The sequence below is a fragment of the Theropithecus gelada genome, chromosome 1 (genome assembly GCF_003255815.1).
Source record: "Theropithecus gelada isolate Dixy chromosome 1, Tgel_1.0, whole genome shotgun sequence".
NCBI lineage: Eukaryota > Metazoa > Chordata > Mammalia > Primates > Cercopithecidae > Theropithecus > Theropithecus gelada.
In genome coordinates, this window is record NC_037668.1 from 88,831,786 (window position 1) to 88,853,350 (window position 21,565).

General features: G+C 44.1%; 1 protein-coding gene across 1 annotated transcript in view; it reads left to right on the top strand.

Moving 5' to 3' along the window:
- The first annotated feature begins 6,590 nt into the window (after nt 1–6,590).
- NFIA (nuclear factor I A) overlaps nt 6,591–21,565 on the top strand; it is a 407,486-nt gene continuing 392,511 nt past the window's right edge. The window contains exon 1 of the mRNA XM_025382541.1: nt 6,591–6,641. Coding sequence (XP_025238326.1) covers nt 6,636–6,641 — 6 coding nt within the window. The 5' untranslated portion in view covers nt 6,591–6,635. The remainder of the gene's footprint in view (nt 6,642–21,565) is intronic.

Genomic DNA, 21,565 nt, shown 5'->3' on the forward strand with positions numbered 1-21,565 from the left:
TCCTATTTCACAAACGTGTTGTGAGAATTATATGATACCTGATATTTAAAATTCCTAATCTAGTAATCTAGCACAGAGTAGGTACTTAAAGGGAGATTAATGTTAAAGTTAGATTCTGACTGGACATGTTAGCTTGAGTCCTCAGTAGCAGCTACTCAGGAGACTGAGGGAGGAGGATCCCTTGAGACCAGGAGTTTAAGGCTACAAGTATGCTATCACTGTATCTGTGAACAGCCACTGCACTCCAGCCTGGGCAACATAGCGAGACCACAACTCCAAAAGGAAAAAAAAAAAAAAAGTAGATTCTGAAATATAGATCTAGGGCTCCTAGAGTAAAAAAAAAAAAAATTTTTTTTTAAATTAAAATTTTTTTAAAGACAGAGAGTGACCCTGTCTTTAAATAAATAAATAAATAAATAAATAAATAAATAGGGATAATGTATACCATATGAGATTGTGAAAAATTTTTTTTTTTTTACTCTAGAATCTGGCTCTGTCACCCAGGCTAGAGTGCAGTGGCACAATGTTGGCTCACTGCAACCTCCACTGCCTGGGTTCAAGCAATTCTCCTGCTTCAGCCTCCCAAGTAGCTGAGATTACAGTGCCTGCCACCACACCCAGCTAATTTTTGTATTTCAGTAGAGACAGGGTTTCACCATGTTGGCCAGGCAGGTCTCGAACTCCTGACCTCAGGTGATCCACCCACCTCGGCCTCCCAAAGTGATGGGATTACAGGCGTGAGTCACTGCGCCCTGCCAAAAAATATTTTTAAAAGCAGAAAAAATATATAGCAACTATGGCTTGCATCCCCATGTCTTTATTTCCTCATCTTTAAAATTGGGATAATGGGCCAGACGCAGTGGCTCATGCCCGTAATCCCAGCACTTTGGGAGGCCAAGGCAGGAGGATCCCTTGAGCCCAGGAGTTTGAGGCTGCAGTGAGCTATGATTGTGCCACTGCACCCCAGCCTGGGTGACAGAGAGTGACCCTGTCTTTAAATAAATAAATAAATAAATAGGGATAATGTATACCATATGAGATTGTGAAAATTAAATGATAATTAACAAATCATTTAATAGAGGCAAATGATAATAAAAATAGTAAATAGTAATAGTAAGTCATCCACAAATATAAGATGTTGTTTGGTTTTTTGGTTTGTTTTGTTGTTGTTGTTTTTGAGACAGGTCTAGCTTGTCGCCCAGTCTGGAGTGCAGTGGTGCCATTTCAGCTCAATGCAACCTTAGCCTCCCAGGCTCAAGCCATCCCTCTGTCTTGACGGTCAAAGTAGCTAGGATTACAGGCACGGGCCACCATGCCCAGCTTTTTTTTTTTTTTTTTTCTTTTTTTGGAGAAATGGGTTTCCCCCATGTTGCTCAGGCTGGTCTCAAGCTTCTGGGCTCAAGTGACCCACGCACCTCAGCCTCCCAAACACTGGGATGACAGGCCTGAGCCACCACACAGCCATGGTCTTTTTTTTTTTTTTCTCTCTCTCTCTCTCTTTGAGCGCTCTGCTACCCAGGTTGGAGTGCAGTGGTGTGATCTCGGCTCACTGCAACCTCCACCTCCCAGGTTCAAGAGATTCTCCTACTTCAGACTACCAAGAAGCTGGGATTACAGATGTACCACCACGCCCAGGTAATTTCTGTATTTTTAGTAGAGATGGGGTTTCGTCATGTTGGCCAGGCTGGTCTCGAACTCCTGACCTCAGGTGATCTGCCCACCTCGGCCTCCCAAAGAGCTGGGATTACAGATGTGAGCCACAGCACCCGGCCTACAGCCGTTGTCTATGAGGAGATAAGCTAGTTATCAAAACTCCCAGTAACCCATCCTGTTTCCTACTCAAACACTGAAGCCTCTTAGCACTCTCCACCTTCTTCTAAGGCCCTAATCTTCAAGGAACAGAAAGAAGCTAAACAGTCTTACAAGTTAGATTTCTTAGAATAAAAGATGGGTTTTCACATTAGAAATAGGTGAAAGTTGGCTGGGTGCGGTGGCTCAGGCCTGTAATCCCAGTAATCCCAGCACTTTGGGAGGTGGAGGTGGGCAGATCACCTGAGATCAGGAGATCGAGACCAGTCTGGCCATCAACATGTGAAACTCCATCTCTACTAAAAAATACAAAAAATTAGCCGGACGTGGTGGCGCATGCCTGTAGTTCCAGCTACTCAGGAGGCTGAGGCAGGAGAATTGTTTGAGCCCGGGAGGCAGAGGTTACAGTGAGCCGTGACCGCGATATTGCACTCCAGCCTGGGCGACAGAAAGACTCCGACTGAAAATAAATAAATAAATAAACAAACAAATAAATAAAAACAATTTTTAAAAAAGAAATAGGTGAAAGTTCCTTAGAAGTCACCTACAGCTTCTTACCTACATCATCTCTTTAAATTCTCACAATGACTATTCCCTATTTTGAGGGAAGACAGGTACCGCTATTCCCTCTTTTGAGGGAAGAGGAAATAGAGACTCAGGGAGATAAAGTAACTTGCCCAAGACTACACAGCTATTCTCAAGGAAACGTAGCGCATCCCATGAAAATGGCCTGGAGTCGAGATATTGGAGTCAAAGTGCAGCCAAAATTGTCAGGGTACAACCTGCCTGTCCAATCAGAGCTGCTACTTCTTTAGTACTGGAATCCCCCAGTTCCTGAAATTAACACCCAGTTCTCCACTCCCCAAAAGCACATGCTGATTGCCCTCAGGGCTCTTGCTGTTGCCAATGACCTATAACTCTGGACAGGCTCAGCAGCTGAGAGGGGGCTGTGGACACAACAGGCTTTGCTGGGCTTGCTGGGACGGGGCCACATTACTCTGCAGGCGCGTCTCTTTCTCCCTCCTGCTATCTAGAGCTCGACTGTAGGTGGCGCTCTGCTTCGCTCAGGGGAACTTGGAGGGCAAGGACACGGGTCACCAGCTGCCTCCCCTGAAGGCCAATTCCTGGCTTGAACTCAGCGCAGGAACCTCGGTGATGGGGACGTGCCCCCCTCCCCGGGAGCTCTTCCTCCTCCAACCCCCCTGCCCTCCCCTCTCCCGGGGCTGACTGGCCCGCGCTTCCTCCGAGGTCGGGCTGCGCGGCGCGATCTCCAAGCGCTGGGGCCGAGCCTGGCGCTCCGGGGCGGCGCTTCGGTCCCCGACCCACGGGCCGGCCCGCTTGCCCCCACTCCGCTTCCTCCCGGCACCCGCTTCGCTGGCAGCTGTAGCGGGGGTGGAGGGATGGGGGACTGTGACCCCCGTGAGTGCCGGCGGGGCGGGGCAGCTTTAAAAACTTCTGAAAGGCCTGGTTCAAAGCCTCAAAGGATAGAACTTGGGCCGGAAGGCGGTTTCCACGGAGGGGCCTAAAAGGGGGCTGGGGGTGCACCTGCAGGGCCAGGAGCCGCGGCTTGGGAAGGGGGGCCCGGTCACCGCGAGCGCCGCAGCCCCCGCCCCGCACTCGCCGCCCCTTGGAGCCGCCGCGGCCCCGCCCGAGCCCTGCGCTTTCATCCTCCCCACGGGACAGCGGCCGCGCGGGGCGGGGGCGGCTCTGGCCGGCGCGCTCCCCGCGGGGTCTTCCTTCCCTCCGGCCCCTCCCTGGGAACGTGAGATTTCGCCGCAGAGCTGAACTCCCGGATTTTAACCCCAACCCACCCGGGCGAGAGGCCGCGGAGGACCGGGGAAGCGTCCCCTGTCACCCCCTAGCCCCCCCCACAGAGCCCCGGGGAGGGTGAGGAAGTGGAAGAGCCGGAGGAGGGCCCGCGCCGGTGGGGGTGGGGGGGCGAGGAGGGGGACGTTCGGGGTCGCACGATGACGCACCGGAGAGTGGCCCCGGCGGGGTCCGGAGTCGCCACGGCCGCTGTGCCACCTCGGACAGGTGGGGAGGGAATGCGCGGCCGCCGCCAGCCAGGGCCGATCCGCCGCGGACGCGGTCCCGCGCTTGGCCGGAGAGCCGCGGCTTTTCATTAGCACCGCATTAGGCCACTCATCCTCCAGAGTCCTTCCCGTGGAAGCTCTTGAGTGAATTAGAAAAATGATTTGCTCCATTTATAGTTTCTGAAGATATTTTCTCAGGTCTTCAGTTGAGCCCTTTAGCCGGGGAGCATATCTATGGGGGCCTCCTTCCCACTACCTAGGGTCTCACTCCGTGACAATTGCTGAGTGAGTCAGTGAGGACGTGTGGGGAAAGGTAAAAGTGGAATTGAGCAAAGCTGAGTAATTTAGCTAAGGAAGAAAAATCGCTACTGAAAATAGAATAGTTTAAAAATAAACTACATAAAGTTTATTCTCTTGCTTGGAGTCCTGTTCCTTGATCCGAGAAAGTAAAATCCATCAGAGTTGGGAGTCCCCCCCCCCCGCCATTAGCATTTATTACACTTTCTCAAACTTACTGAAAGACTTCTTTTAGTGAATTTTAAGAAGCAATCGTGGTTGACATTACAGGCAGCAAAGGTTTGGGGAACAGATGGGTAAACTTCCGAAGAGCTTAGTTGCAACACTAGCTCTCAAATTTAGTGTCAACTTTTATTTTAAAAAGTAAAATAGGGTGGTGTTTTTATTAAACTTTTATATTTCAGGAGGTAGGGACACCGAAGAGGAAAGACACTGAAGGGAAAATAGGGCGTTGGAAACAAAAAGAGAAAGGCGAGATTAACTGTAATATTCTGGTCTTCAACGAGTCCCAAGTTGAAATCCTAAAGCACTGCACATTTCTGGTAGCGTTAACTCTAACTGGAATATTGGCGGGCCTGGTCTCTAAGTGCGTCCTAAGAAGAAACAGATTTAAGCAAAATGTTTTTTTCCCTTTTGTGAAGTTCTAGCACTTGCTTCATGCTGTAGCCCCAGAGGAAAAGCGGGCCCTCCCGCTCCCCATGGCCTGAATTCAATTTGCTGCTTTAAAATCGGCAGGTGTGCGCAGCGTTTCCAGCGCTGGAGCCGGGACCTGATGAGTAAGAGTAACAGGGCTCAGTCGCAGGACATCCCGGGTACCTAACATCGGCATTTAAGCAGACAGGGACTAATATGCCGGAACTATCCTCCCGACACTAGCAAAGCCCAGAGACCGCATTTCCTACCACTTTGCCCACTTGGTACTGGGCACCCTCGGTAAACAGGATGAAAGCAACATTTTTATCCCTTAAAACTAAAATGTAACCTTTAGAATACTTCCTATTCCGGGGTTGACAGCATGTCAAGGGCTCAGAGGCAAGCTTGCATTACACATGGGACAAGTACAACTTTTCAGGGTGCGAAAAGGGCAAGACACTTTGTAAAAGTTGTAATCAATATTCAAAGAGATAGTTTCAGGTGGTGCCACATAATGGCATGGTAACCTCAAGAGGACCAGAAATGCTTGGAGTGCATTTCTGTTCTCGAAGAGGGGTTAAGGGTAGAGGCTTCGTGCACTGTGGTTTGAAGGTTTACAGAAAGCAGCCGTATCCTCATGAAGCTGGGAGACTATGCTTTCTCCACAATATACTCTTATTTTCGCCCCAGAGATACCGGGATTCAAGACCTTCGCAGGCTCTCCTGGCTTGAGGAATCACAAAACTTGCAAACTCTGCAGTTTTTTTTTTCTTGAGTTCAGTTTAAAAACACAGGTACCTTGAGCACAAAATAATTAAGGTGGTGGTTTCCCCGAGACAACAAACCAGGCACAAACACACACCTTAGTCTGCACTGGCATTAACATTCCCACTCTGGGGCCACTCACTGCCAGTTAAAGAACAGGAACTATCCACTTCAAGTGCGGGAATAAGCTTGACTAAGGGTGCAAACACATGCCCACAAAACACAAAAGAGGAGTACTTAATTCTGGGTGCTGGAGGGAACCGTTACTCCAAAAGAAGTCTGAAGACTTCCAGTAAGCAGTAAAGAACAGCCCGGAAGGTCTGCAACCTGTCAGCTCCAGGGGCCCTCACCCCTCCATCCTATAGCCGCACAGCATTGAGTGCTATGTTTCAAAAATTGGAAAGTACTGGGTTTTAGTTGGGGCTGGGTCCTGCCTTCCCCTCTTCCTCCAGATCGGGCCCTCTCTGTAAGCGGATTTGCTTTCCCCGTGCATCGCTGGTAGGTCGTTTTTAGGAAATCTTGCTTCTGCAAAACGTTTTAAACATGGTAATATATTGCAGTCTTATTAAGTCCCCCTCCAGAAGCGGGTGAAAGGGGCTCTGTTTTCCTGAAAGATTCAGGAACTCCACTGTCTGAGCAAGACTGGCCCAAGGAAGGCTTGGATTGACTCCGCTATCCACTTAAGACAGTATTTTTGTTGCTGTTGTTGTTTTTGGTTTATGTTTGTTTTGTTTTTGTTTGGTTGGTTTTGGTTTTGGTTTTGAACGCCTAGGAGATTTTAAATTCACATAATCCTCCCTCCAAAAGGAGGGGGGGGGGGAAAGCATTGAAGTTGCTACCTTCATTATAAGCCACCCCAGAACAAGCTGAGAGGACTGGCTGCTGAGCTGGTGGACCACGAATTAATGTGGAGAACGAGGCCGTCCGGGCTAAGTTCCCGGGGCTCAAAGACGCAAAGGGAAGGCGACAAAGGTTTCTCACAGGTCGCCGTTACGGAGAGGGGACAGCGCAGGAAACTCCTTTATTTAAAGTTCAGTTGTGTTGGGCATCTGATTCAGGACAACTCGCCCAGGAGCCCGGCGGGTTTCAACTGCCACCATGAAAGTAAGGATCGGTTCTGCTGCGTCGCCTCCTCCTTCCCCTTGGGATGCGCCAGGCGGGCGACAGAGAAGGGGGCGCGGCGCGGGGTCAGCCACCGAACCAGAGGGCGGCGCCCGGCTGCAGCGCTCCACAGTCTCCTCCAGCAGCCTCGCGGTCGTGACCTTGCCGAGCAGCTCCTGAGCCTCAGGCTCGGTTCCTGCACCCGCCCTCACTCCAGTCCCTCTTGGGGCCTGCAGTGGGAGACCCCCGTGGTCCGGGTGGGTGGCGATGGAGAGCAGAATTGAATTTATTTACTCTCAAATTCCCCTAAAAGCTCTGAAACTGGGGATGTCCGCGGGCCACCAGGGACAGTAATCACCGAGTCCCCACCCGGACGCAGGAGGTCTCGGGATGAGCTCCGAGGCCAAGCGCCCGCGACTTCTTGGTGCCAGGTTGCTGCAGACGAGAAATGAAACCCTCCAGATCTCCCACACTGGGCTCCCGAAATTATTTGAAGTATGAGTACCTTAGATTTCCCTTCTGATACTTACAGCGCCTCTTTCGAAGGGGTGTGTGCGAGTGTGATAGAGAAGATGGGGTGGGGAGTTCTTGCCTGCTAAAGCCTCACCCTGACCCCACAAGCGTGCAAGGGGAGACAGGCGGGTGGAGGGGAAGGTAGCACACCCTCTTCTATTTTTATTCATTATTTTGAAAATTGTGTAAGATTGATCAAGCGGAGTCCTACGCTTACGCCAGCACTTGGAATGAATGAATTTTTCTCTCGAGGCTCTCAGCAAGATGCTTTCTACTAATGGAGAACTTTACCCCGGGGGGCTGCAACCCACTAAACTTGGCGTCCCATGCCACACTGGGTGTCCCAGGCCTGCCTGCCCTCGACGGGGCGGTCTCTCTGCCGTCCCCTGGTAAAACAGTGACTGCACCTGGGGCTTCGCAGAGTGCAAGGAGGAAAGAAGTGGGGCATTTCTTTCCAACAAGCAATGACCTCAGCCTGCCAGCGCCTACCTTGTTCTGGAAACACCTAATCTCTACTTCCTCTATAAAGCTTAACTGCAGCTTGCCTCCAATCCCAAATTGCAAACACTAGCAGAATTGCTCCCTTAAGCATTTCCTTTGACCCTTCCTAAAGCCTCGTTCAAGTGAACACTCTGGGGGTCCTTAAGAGAAAGAGAAATTCAGGATGTCCTTCGTTCAGTTTAAACTAATAATGACACAAAGGGAGCATACCTGAGACCTGGGATTGTTTATACTTCTTCATAATTCAGCGACAGACTAGGCCTGAGGTAACAAGTTGTGTAGGAAAGAAAGCATCGCAACAGGAACATGGCTTGGAAACTTCTCTCCAAAGGAAACCTTGGCTTCCTCCCACTTGAATAATCACACATTAATAAGTATGCAGTTAACATATACAACCAACATTACATATTTGCATTGATCTGGTCAAGTGGAGAATTCTCCATAGTTGCTTAAGCATTCCATGTATGGGAACAGAGTTGGTAGGGAATGTTCTGGCCTATTCTTAATAATAATAAAGACTGCTGAGCTCTTTGCTTCACACTGACATCATAAAAGCCAGATAAAATAAACTGCTTAGAGGCCTTAGTGGAAATCCAGGAGCAGTTCAAAGATCCCCCTATTATATCTGACCTTGCTTTCCCTGTGTTTACATTGGAGTAATAATAACCTCTAAGATTCATTGAGCTGTTTGCTACACGTGCCATGCTCTGCTCTAAGCACTTTAATATGATAACTCATTTAATTCTGACAACAGCCCTATGAATTAGTTGCTGTTTTAATCTCCATTTAATAAATGTAGGAAACTGAGGCACAAATAAACTAAGTAATTCGCCTACTATTACTTAGCCAGTGCATGTTAAAACTAGCTAGTGGTTTGGCTGCAACACCTGTGCTCTTGACCACTGACTACACAGACAAGAGGGGTTTTGAACAGTGATCCCTGCATGTGATCCTGCTTGGAGCGGTCTTCTGAAAAAGTAGACAGGAAGTAATTAATCCCATTAATTTGGTCCATCTAGACAGCCAACCTGGCACAGAAGAACTCTCATCCACTGAAAAGTTACTTTCCATAAACTATCCAAGTGATTCAATGCATTTTATATACAGATCATAAATAAACAACAACATTGAAAATTGTTCCAATCCCTGTATCCTTTTGGCTGATCCTTGAAAATGGTCTTTTTCACCTCCCCCAGAAAATATATGATTAAATTGTCATTCTCAAAGAGCACTCATATGCTATATGTACTGCAGAGCTAGGACAATAACAGCTGTTAATACAGACAATCTTGACTATTAAGGACTCATGCATACTGGACTCACCACTTTCATCACCTTCAGTTCAAACAGATGCCACCTGAGGAATGTGACCTCTTTTTCTCTCCACATTAACCCCCTCCCCCATCATTATTTCCTCTTAGATAGAATCACGGATTGTCTGTGCAAAAAAAAGACTTTAGAAACCACATCATTTACCCTCTGCAATTATACAGATGAGGAAAGGGCGGGGGCGGTGGGGGCGGGGGAGGGCGGACATAGAAAAAGAAAGACTTGCCGGAGCTTACAAGGAAGCCAGGACTCCGTATTTCCAATTCACTCAGTTCAGTCTACTTCCCCCAAACCACACTGCTCCTTAGAGTTGATAAAAAGTATTTAGACTAAAAGCACACTTAAAAAAAGTTTTAGCAACCCTTTTTTGGCCCAAGATACATAAAGAAGGGGCTGTCTTACTCCTTTCTTCCTTTCAGATGTGTTCCTGGAATGTCTTCGCCAGATGTTTACTCGAGAACTTGCAAACTCAGAGTCTTCAACATGTGAGCGCATTTTAAGAGCAGTATTTTAGATCGGAACCCAATTAATGACTTTTTTCTTTTTTAAAAAAGGGAATTTTAGTTTGCCTGCAAATGATCCGAGTCTGTAGAGTCTTTACAGACTCTGCGTTAACCTCAGTCAATTCCACTCTAGGACGTGCTAGTCTCACAGTCTAGTTTTGTTCAGACTTTATTTTGCGCCAAGCTGCATTACAGACCACTTGTCCAGGCTGCAAAAGGTTGGGGTAGGGGGTTGGGGTGACGGGCTCTTTCCCCCCTCTTCATATACGTGAAGCAATCTGGAATCATTCCACTTGGCTCTGACGCGCGCGCGCACACACGTGCACACACACACACTCACACACACGTGTACCGTGCATGTGTTGGCGCCTATGGATCTGTGTATGCGCGCGTTTGTGATTTAAAGTGACAGGACCAAGAACTGGACTGAAGCAGTGAATTATTTTGCGTGATAAATCAACTTGATTGTCTCCGCACTGTACTTCCATTATTCACCCGAGTGCTCGGTGGTTACGGCGGACGTGCACTGCGGCAAAAATGTCCTCGGAGCCGCTAATTTTGAGGCCACTGCGGCGGCTGCGGCGGCGGCAGCGCGGGGGCGCGAGCACGGATTGATTTTTCAAGATCCTATCTCCTTTAGTGCAACTCACCAGATAGAATCGAGTTGACAGCAGAAGCCTCACAGGATGCGTGTGGATTGGGTTTTTTACCTGTGATTTAACAAATATATATATATATATATATATAATATATAAATATATATATATATAAATATATAAATATATATATAATATATAAATATATATATATATAAATATATAAATATATATATATATATATATTTTTTTTTTTTTTTTGTGGAGAGGAGTCGAGCTGTTGGCGCAAAAAGGGAGATACACCTTTTCTGTTTTATTTCCCCTTTATTCCCTTAAAAAAAAAAAATGAAAATGGCCACCACTGTTTCCTGAGCTTTCGGGAGTCCAGACCTTTGCAGATGGGGAGGTGACACTTTTTTTTTTTTTTTTTTTGAGACTGAGTTTCGCTCCTGTCGCCCAGGCTGGAGTGCAATGGCAGGATCTCGGCTCACTGCAACCTCCGCCTCCCGGGTACAAGCGATTCTCCTGCCTCAGCCTCCCAGGTAGCTGAGATCACAGGCGCCCGCCATCACGTCCAGCTAATTTTTTGTATTTTTAGTAGAGAAAGGGTTTCACCATGTTGGTCAGGCTGGTCGCGAACTCCTGACCTCCGGTGATCCACTCGCCTCGGCCTCCCAAAGTGTTGGGATTACAGGCGTGAGCCACTGCGCCTGGCCGGAGGTGACACTTTTAATCTGTTTCTTCACTCTGTCCCTCCCTCCCTCACCAACCCCCACCTTGTCAGCTCTGCAACAGCCCAAGGAGAGAAATTGTCATAGGCACTTGTGCGGGTCATTTGTTCTCACTCGCCTTTTTCTTCTGACAGTAGTTAGCATTTTTTTTCTTTTAAAACTGATCCTTTTTGTCTAGTTACCAGATTTTTAATAAATATATGTCCAGCATATGTTTAATTTGTCTTCTTAAACACCAACCCATGCAGTGGCTGAAGAGCAGCAGGAGGCAATTTCTTTACCAGCCCTGGTAGAGATCACCTGGGGCAGACACAACTCAATAGTTACAGATACTTTTTTTTTTAATTTTTGGAGGAAGGTGGCCAATTAACAAATTAATTTCTAGAAATGTGTGTTGATGCCTGTGAGTTTATTTAAAAACATATCTAGAATTTTACTTTCATATATTATTGAATTGCTATTTTCTGTAGCTGAGCATATGGATCATACCAGACATAATTTACATTTAAAAAGTGGAATTCCAAAGACTTGGGGGTCAGCGTGCCACCCAACTTTGTTTGCAGGACAAAACCTGAATGTTTTTTGAGGGGGTGGGAAAACGTTTCCATTCGTAAAGATGGCATTGACATATTTACCCTAGGTTTTTACTTCTCTTGAAGCTGCCTACAGAGCCACAGTGGTATCTGTCAAATTCGGAAGATAATTGCAGTGTGAATGTGTGAGTAATGACACAGTATTGCATAATAATAACTTAAGCAGCATATCTTTGTTTACAGTGATGTAACTTTCCCAAAGTTTATACGTAGCCTTAAAGGGTTTAGTGCAGAGCGGATTGCAAATGAGTAACTGTCAAGAAGAAAGAAAGAGTGTGATCCATCCCTCCCCGTTAGTTCTGCAGTCCTCATTGCTATATGAAATCCCAACCTGCAGATACCAGGGGCAAGAGGACCCCATTTTCCTTGAACAGAAGGGAGAGATTGGAAAGAGGCCAAACTGATGACCTTAATGTACTTGATAAAGTTGGCCTGCATTGTCCATGATATGAAAAATACTCCTTTTTAGGAGAAACTTTTTAGGAGAAATTAAAATGCTAGATGTAGCAAAGCAGTGAAAATCCATCTCAGTTAAACGTGAATATATACCCAGTGGAGTAAGCTATTACAACAGAGTTGAAAGATAGTTTTTTTTTTTTTTTTTTTTTTACCTAGTCTCATTCTGTTGCCCAGGCTGGAGGGCAGTGGTGCAATCTCAGCTCACTGCAACCTCTGCCTCCCAGGTTCAAGCAATCCTCCTACCTCAGCCTCCCAAGTAGCTGGGATTATAAGCATGTGCCATCATGCCCGGCTAATTTTTGTACTTTTAGTAGAGACAGGGTATTACCATGTTGGCCAGGCTGGTCTCGAACTCCTGACCTCACCCCAAAGTGCCTGGATTACAGGCATAAGCCACCGTGCCTGGCCAAAAGACAGCTTTTTAAAAATATGCTTCTAAAATAGTGAAAATGAGCCCAAATGAACTCACCACCACCAACCTCATTTTTCTCCAACATTTAAAACATATTTAATCGGTCCTGTGTTTGGGGTACTGTTTCACAACTCATTATTTGTAAAACTGTACAATTTTCATGTTACCATAACTTGATGGATTTATTTTTATTTTTTTTTTTTTGAGAGAGAGTCTCGCTGTGTCACCCAGGCTGGAGTGCAATGGCGCAATCTTGGCTCACTGCAACTTCCACCTCCTGGGTTGAAGTGATTCCTGGGTTCAACTTGATAAAATTGGCCTGCATTGTCCATGATATGAAAAATTACTCTTTTTTAGGAGAAATTAGAGCCATGCCGCAGCCTATTGAGGAGCTGGAATTACAGGCACCCATCACCACGCACAGCTAATTTTTGTAGTTTTAGAAGTGACAGCGTTTCACCATGTTGGCCAGGCTGGTCTTGAACTCCTGACCTCAGGTGATCCGCCCACATCGACCTCCCAAAATGCTGAGATTATAGGTGTGAGCCACCACCCTAGTCGGATATTTTAATTCAGCCATTACAGAACAGACAAATGGAAGTAGGTTAACATCTAGGTCCACAGAAAGGCAGTCTACCTACCAACTCAAAGGAAACCCATACTGTCTCCCAGGCACCAAAACTTCCACTGTCTTTCTTCTTAAAGACCCATATTCCAGGACCTCAGAGTTTGATGTGATTCTGACTTATAGCTATAAAAATGATACCAAAATGTTTAAATTCACATATGAACATATGAAAGTTAACAAATAAGCCTTTGTTGGTCATTAGGCAAGGCCCTAAACTCATGAAACACTTCCCTAAATTCTATCTGAATTAAAACTCTTTGTGATATCCTAGGTAGAACCATGATTCACCATTATAGAGACTACAGTCAGGCCACAGAGTTAATTTTTATGAACTTTCTTGGTATAGATTTTTTTTAAGCAAAAAAGAAATCACAAAAAAAGCTTTGTTGTAGAAAGTGTTTAGTAAAATTCCTAATATGCTGCTGCTGTAGACCATTTTGCTAAAGTGAATGGGCACTTCGTTTAATGACAATAATAAATATCTGAATAGTATAAACATTAACTATGGTATTTTCTTAGTTAATTGGTTATGTTCTTATTTTTAAAGTAACATAAAACATCACAGTAACATCTTCAGATTTTCCCATACTGGAATTGCTCTATCAATGAAGTGCTTTTTAATTTTCAACTTATGATTTATGTGTTAAACTTTCATATTATCAATTGTAAAAAAAAAACAAAACAAAAAAACTGAGGGTTTTTTTAGTTGGTACACATCAAAGTTAACATAATTATATTATCTACAGACCATGAAAGTCAAACTATTGTACCTAACATACACGTGGAGACAATTTACAATAGTAAGTAACATTATGCGATGTTACATTTTAAAAAATTGAAGCAAAGTCTTTGAAAAAATTGAAATAACTGGGGTGATCAGGTAACAATGTCAAAGCAATATAGACACAAAACTATGGGATGGAGTCATTCACATTCATATTTACATTTACAAAAGAAAATGAAAAAAAGGGAGGATACATTTTATAAGCCTTTCAATACCTTTCCAATTAAGAACATTTAGCTTGGGAAATAACAGGTGTCTGTGTCAATGTTAGTATCTACTAGGAAAAACTCTCACCTACCTACACTTAAAACAAAACAAAACAAAACAAAAAAAACCGGGCTGGGCATGGTGGCTCACGCCTGTAATCCCAGCATTTTGGGAGGCCAAGGCAGGCGGATCACAAGGTCAGGAGTTCTCGACCAGCCTGACCAACATGGTAAAACCCCGTCTCTACTAAAAATACAAAAATTAGCTGGGCGTGGTGAAGTGCCCCTGTAATCCCAGCTACTAGGGAGGTGCCCACCTGTAATCCCAGCTACTTGGGAGGCCAAGGCAGGAGAATCGCTTGAACCCAGGAGGCAGAGGTTGCAGTGAGCTGAGGTGGTGCCACTGCACTCCAACCTGGGCAACAGAGCAAGAACTCTGTCTCAAAAAAAAAAAAAAAAAAAAAAAAAAAATCAGGCCAGGCATAGTGGTTCACACTTGCAAGCTCAGCACTTTGGGAGACCAAGGTGGGTGAACTGCTTGAGCCCAGGGATTCAAGACCAGTCTGAACAACTGGTGAAACCCCATCTCTACAAAAAAACCCAAAAAGTTAGCCAGGTGTGATAGTGTTCATCTGTAGTTCCAGTTAGGAGGCTGAGGTGTGAGGATCACCTAAACCCAGGAAGTCGAGGCAGCAGTGAGCCATGATCGTGCCACTGCATAGCCTGAGTGACGCAGTGAGACCCTGTCTCAAAAAAAAAAAAAAAAAAAAATCAAACTGTTTTAAATAGCACTTGTTGTAATGAGTGTTTCAATTACTGGTAACATAAAATTCCATTGTCTTCTCAAATTCTGACTTCGAGAAATTAAATTGAATACTAATGCCTATTTTTTAAACATGGGTTGAAGCAAGTATCATACATATTACATTTTCAGAATTTACTTGAATATTATGCTGTCACATCAGGATATAGGATTTACTGTAATCTGATGTTCAAATAAGAATTCCAAAAGACAGTCCTACTAATTATGAAACTGGATTTGGAAGGAGAGAAGCGAGGTAGAACGCAACCCATTATTTGATGCAAAGTCATGTGTCAAATGTTGTTACTGACCCAGAAAAGACTATTATGCTCTGGCCTTATGGAAAATAAGGTAATCCAGCCTCATGGAGAGTCACTTGCTTTTTATAAAGACCAGCTTGCCCCTTACTCTTCCTGCATGCCCAGAACCCAGTGTAATACCTGGCACACCAAAAGCATTCAGTAAATATTTTACAAACTTGATAGTTCAACTAAAAAAAAATTGATAGGAAGTATAAATTTTGGTAGCAGATAGGGCTAGTAGAAATACTTCGGCAGAAGACCAGTTGGAAATTTTTTTTCTATCTGCTATCTTATGACAAATTAAAATATGTTTGATTTATTGTCAATTTTATGGTTCTTCCAAGGACTAGCAAACTAATAGGATAATGTTAAAACCAGAAACATTCACCATTCTTTGGCCTCTTTCTTTAAAAAGTACTTCTTTTTTCAGTATACTATAAACATACCAAAGACCTAACAAACTTTCATTTTTCAGCTTTCAGCCTGGCCCTGCTCACAACAAACTGGCCATTTAGAACATCCTCGCCAAACTAAAGCACTCTTTATAATTGGTTCTACTTACTCCCATTTTTGTTTTCTTTCCTGGGTAAACATAAAGTAAAAATTATGCCAAAACTGCCAAAATTTATTGAAGGTAAATGCCATTCTTTCCAGCATTATTTTACTAAACAAGGCATTGCTGATGGAATGAATCTTAATATCTACAAGAAAGCAAAGTATTATTCTTGCATATTAAAACCCAGAGAATTTTTTTTTCTAAACAACTTATTTCTGCACAGAAACCAACTTTTTTTCTCGGCCCATAAAAAATAATGGCCTTCAGGGATCATTCATTGTTTCCATAGGTACCCAGTTCTGCTGATACAGCACAACTCCTAACTTTCAGAGTAAAGAAAATAATAGGTATATTAAAAAGGAAAACAGTATCCCTGTAATTCTACGATTTTATAATATCATGTTATTTATATAAAGAATAATATATAAAGTGAGAATTAGACTTTTGGCATCCCAATTAAGAAAAAATTCCACTTAATAAAATATATATTTTATAAAGTTTTTCTGCAAAATATAAGGTATTACATTGATATGGGATATTTAATTTTTTATTGTTATAAAAGGGATAACAAGCTGCCATTAGAACTTTTTTCTTTTTTTTTTTTTCATGGAGTTTCACTCTGTCTCCCAGGCTGGAGTGCAGTGGTACTGTCTTGGCTCACTGCAACCTCCACCTCCGGGTTCCAGTGATTCTCCTGCCTCAGCCTCCCGAGTAGCTGCAATTACAGGCGCATGTCACCACACCTGGCTAATTGTTTGTATTTTTAGTGGAGCCGGGGTTTTACCATGTTGGTCAGGCTGGTCTTGAACTCTTGCCCTCAAGTGAGTCACCCACCTCAGCCTCCCAAAGTGTTGGATTACAGATGTGAGCCACTGTGCCCAGCCCTATTTTTAAATTGAGACTGGGTCTCACTTTGTCACCCAGGCTGGAGTGCAGTGGCATGATCACAGCTCACTGCAGCCTCAGCCTCCTGGGCTCAAGCAAGATGAGAGTCTCACTTTGTTGCCCAGGTTGGTCTCAAACTCCTGGCTTTAAGTGATCCTCCCACCTTCGCCTCCCAAAGTGCTGGGATTATAGGTGTGAACCACTGCGCCCAGTTAGAACTCTTTTTCTAAATTGCTCTAATGTTATAACCCTAAAATATTAATTGGCAGACTAAAGACCTAAAGATGTGCATACATTGCCAACCACAGTGAGTTCAGCTGAGTAGTTTCACAGTTTATATAAAATAGTGACCAAACATTTTTCACTGTAAAGAGTATAGTATGGTATTGTTTACCAAGATGAAATAAGTTAGATATAAATGTCTTTTGTTCCATGTTAGGCTCTGGGACATCTTGACTAACTTTTCCATATTTACAATACAGGAGAAAAAATGAGACAGTGGAGGAAAGAAATGAAAGGTAGCTTGTTTCTGAAACCTTGCAATCCAATCTTTACACTGCTGTCCGAGTGACTTTTCTAAACAAAAACTCACCTTATTACCACCTTCTTTACACCTTTCAATGACTCTCCATTGCTGTCCGGATACAGTCTATAGTCTTGAAAGTTGATCGCTATGGCCAAATGTTCTGACTCATATTTACCCCTTCAGCCTCATCTTGATACCTCCTCTCCCACTAGTTTTCAGTCCAGTTTATTTCTTCTTTCCACTGTCACTCCAGCCTTCCTCCTCCCAATTCCTATAGTCCCTGGGTAACTCTTATTGCTCATTGAGAAAAAACCTGCTCCAGAATTCATAAAGTATTCCTGAAACAAATGAAGAAATGAATGGATGAACCCCTATACCATAGTGTTCTATTATGCAGAACTATAGACCTATGGAATTTCTAAAGATTTTGGATATCTATTAGCTCAAAGATACTTTTCAGAGGAGGAAGCCCAGAGTGGTCCTGACAATTGGAGTGACTTTTTAAAATTTTATTTTATTTTATTTTTTTGAGATGGGGTCCCATTCTGTCACCCAGGCTGGAATGCAGTGGTGAGATATCAGCTGACTGCCTTCCAGGCTCAAGTGATCCTTCAGCCTCAGCCCCCAAGTAGCTGGAACTATAGGCACTCTCCACCACTCCTGGTTAATTTTTGTTTTGTTTTTTATAGAGAGGGGGTTTTGCCATGTTGCCCAAGCTGGTCTCAAATGCCTGGGCTCAAATGATCCACCCACCTCTGCTTCCCAAAATGCTGGGATTATAGGCATGAGCCACCATGCCGGGTCTTGAGTGACTTCTGAACACCACACAGCTAATGGGAGTATGGGGACTAGAATCTGAACTTCCTGAGGCTCATGAAATCAACTCCATAAATGCAACAAGTCATTAAAGAATTCATTCAATATTTTTTTCCAATAATAAATTAAGACTGTTGTTTCCTTCTCAAAAATTAAAAAATAGCCATATGATCCAACAGTTCCACTTCTGGGTATATATATATACAAAATCATTGAAAGCAGGGTCTCAGAGATATTTATACACCCATATTCATAGCAGCATTATTCACAACAGCCAAAAATGTTTGGAAGCAAAATGTGTGTGTGTGTGTATGTGTTTGAGATGGAGTCTTGCTCTGTCACCCAGGCTGGAGTACAGTGGCGTGATGTTGGCTCACTGCAACCTCCACCTCCCAGGTTCCACTGATTCTCCTGCCTCAGCCTCCTGAGTAGCTGGGACTACAGGCGCACTCCACCACGCCTGGCTAATTTTTGTATTTTTAGTACAGATGAGGTTTGGCCATGTTGGTCAGGCTGGTCTTGAACTCCTGACCTCAAGTGATCCACCTGCCGCAGCCTCCCCAAGTGTTGGAATTACAGGCGTGAGTCATTGTGCCCAGCCAAAATGTTTCATATATATACATAAAACATAGCTTACTATAACATAAACACACACACACATGCATGTATATATGTGCATATATATGTTCATTCAATGAAACATTCTGCCTTAAAAAGGAAGAAAATTCTGGCATGAGCTACAACATGTGTAAACCCTGAGGAAAGACATAATGCTAAGTGAAATGAGCCAGTCATAGGAAGAAAAATACTGTATGAGTCAACTTACATGAGGTACCTAGAGTTATCAAATTCATAGAGACAGAAAGTAGAGTAGTGATTGCCAGGTGCTAGGAGAAGTAGGAAATGAGGAGTTATTTAATGGATAGAGTCTGCTTGGGAAGATGATAAAGTTCCGGGGATGGATGGTGGTGATGGCTGGACAACTTTGTGAATCTACTTAATGCCATTCAACTGTACATTTAAAAATATTTAAGGCCGGGCGCGGTGGCTTACGCCTGTAATCCCAGCACTTTGGGAGGCTGAGGCAGGTGGATCACGAGGTCAGGAGATGGAGACCATCCTGGCTAACACGGTGAAACCCCGTCTCTACTAAAAATACAAAAATTAGCCAGGTGTGGTGGTGGGCGCCTGCAGTCCCAGCTACTCGGGAGGCTGAGGCAGGAGAATGGCATGAACCCGAGAGGCAGAGCTTGCAGCGAGCCGAGATTGTGCCACTGCATTCTAGCCTGGGCAACCGAGTGAGGCTCTGTCTCAAAAAATATATATATAAAAAATATATTATTATATATATTATATTATATATTAGAAATATATAATATATATTACATGATATATAATATCTATTATATGATATATAATATATATTCTATATAATAGTATATATATAAAATATAATATATATTTAAAATGCAAGAGGCTGAGGCAGGAGGATCACTGTAACCCAGGAGTTTGAGGTTATAGTGAGCTATGATTGAACCACTGCACTCCAACCTGGACAACACAGAACCCATCTCAAATAAAAAAAAAAGTAAAAATGGTAAATGTTATGTTATATATATTTACACACACACAGTCATTTTCCACCAGTACAGGGACAGACTTTGCCTTATCTCCTATTCCGACCCACAAAGGCATTTTTTTTTTCTGTAATTATTTCAGTTACCATGAAGTCCTGGTTCTTAGGCTATTAACAGAGCTTTGAGGCAAGATACCCACTTACTGTTACTTGTATCAAACAGCAATAACCCAATTCCACAACTTGCTTTGTTAGAGCTCCCTTTGCTGACCCCCTTTTGAGTCGCCTAATGCAAGAAAGATGTCAGGAGAGGCCAGAGAGCCAAAGGAAAGAGATTGGAAGAGTCTGAAGCCATAGCGTCCACACCAACTGGATTGTCCAGTTTCTGCTCCCTTCTTTCCTGCACTATTTTTGGGACATGTAATGTGATCTTGGGAATATTAAAGTATGAAAAACCATAGGGGCAGAGGGGTCAATGCCAACTAGTTCTGTCCCTTTTTTGTTGCTGAATTCTAGGCCTTTCCATTAGCCCATGGCACTCAAACTACAGCTGAGGAGTCCCTAAAATAGTCATTTGAGAAGATTCCCATCCTTCCCACTCTCTCTGTCCTTATGTTGGCTGGACTCTCATCCAGGGCTGGAGTAAATGGTTCAGTGCATCACAGTCAAGACTGTTCTCTTCATGACTCCCTAGGTCTGTGTGGCAGTGGTGAAGGTGGTAGTGGCAGGTTACATGGTAAATTTTTTCAGACCTCAGAACATCTCTGTGGCTTTCGAATAACCCTTCTTGAATTTTGTGGGGGTTTTTTTGGGTTTTTTTGGGTTTTCATAGACAGGGTTTTGCTCACTCACCCAGGCTGGTATGCAGTGACAGAATCACAGCTCACTTCACCCTGGACCTCCTGGGCTCATGCTCAGCCTTTCTTGTAGCTGGGACTACAGGCGCGAGCCACCATGCCCAGCTAATTTCTTCATTTATTTTCGAGGCAAGGTCTTGCTCTGTCACCCAGGCTGGAGAACAGTGGTGCAATCACCGATCATTGCAGCCTTGACCTCCTGGGCTCAGGTGATTCTTCCCATCTCAGCTTCCCAGGTAGCTGGGACTACAAGCACATGCCAACATGCCTGGCTAATTTTTTGTAAAGACAAGGTTTCACCACGTTGCCCAAGCTGGTCTCAAACTCTTGGGTTCAAGTGATCCTCTCACCTCAGTCTCTCAAAATGTTGTGCTTATAGTGAGTCACCTTCCCTGGCCTCGAATTTTATAATCATATGGACATTGTGTATTTCATAAGTTTTTAGTTTTTCCTCTTTAAATTATTGGGAAACTCAAAGTCAAATTTTAAGTCAATGCTAGCAAAGTAAATAGAATCTTATTGCATATGTTTTGAATCTTACTCTCAATTTCAGCTCATTTTTATCTTGATAGACTTTATGTATGTATGTGTACACACCTCTACTCGAAAACCTATAAAATATAGGCAAGATAAATACGACTAGCTAAAAATTCCCGTTCTTTGTTATATATAGTCCTCTATTAACAACTGTTGGTGGTAGAGGCATTGAGGGAATAGAAACTTACACATTTTGAACAGCTTTATATTCATGATTTTATTGAATCCTCACCAAGCCACATGAGGTAAGCAGGGCTGACAATATTTACATTTTACAGTGGGTGGGGGATGGGTAGGATGTCAGAGAAATTAAACTGTCCCAAGGTCACCAAGAGTAAAGAATAGGAAACTGTACTAACCCCACAGCTCAAAAATTCAATTCACAGCCTGGCACAGAGGCTCATGCCTATAATCCCAGCACTTTGGGAGGCCGAGGCAGGATAATTTCTTGAGCCCAGGAGTTCAAGACCAGCCTGGGCAACATAGTGAAACCCTGACTTTACAAAAAACACAAAAATTAGCCAGCTGTGGTGCCGCGGGCCTATAGTCCCAGCAGCTTGGGGGGAGGCAGGGGGATTGCTTGAGCCAGGGAGGTTGAGCCTGCAGTGAGCCACGTTGGTACCACCACACTCCAGCCTAGGTGACAGAGAGAGACCCTGTCTCTAAATAAATACATAAAATTCAAGTCACTACTCTCTATTGTTACAGTTCTAGACTGCTTCCCTCACTCCTGCCTCATTCGTTTTTCCTGAAATATTATCCTTTATCTGTCTAAACATGTTTGGGTACATCTTTAAGTGCTAGCCTGGATTTTA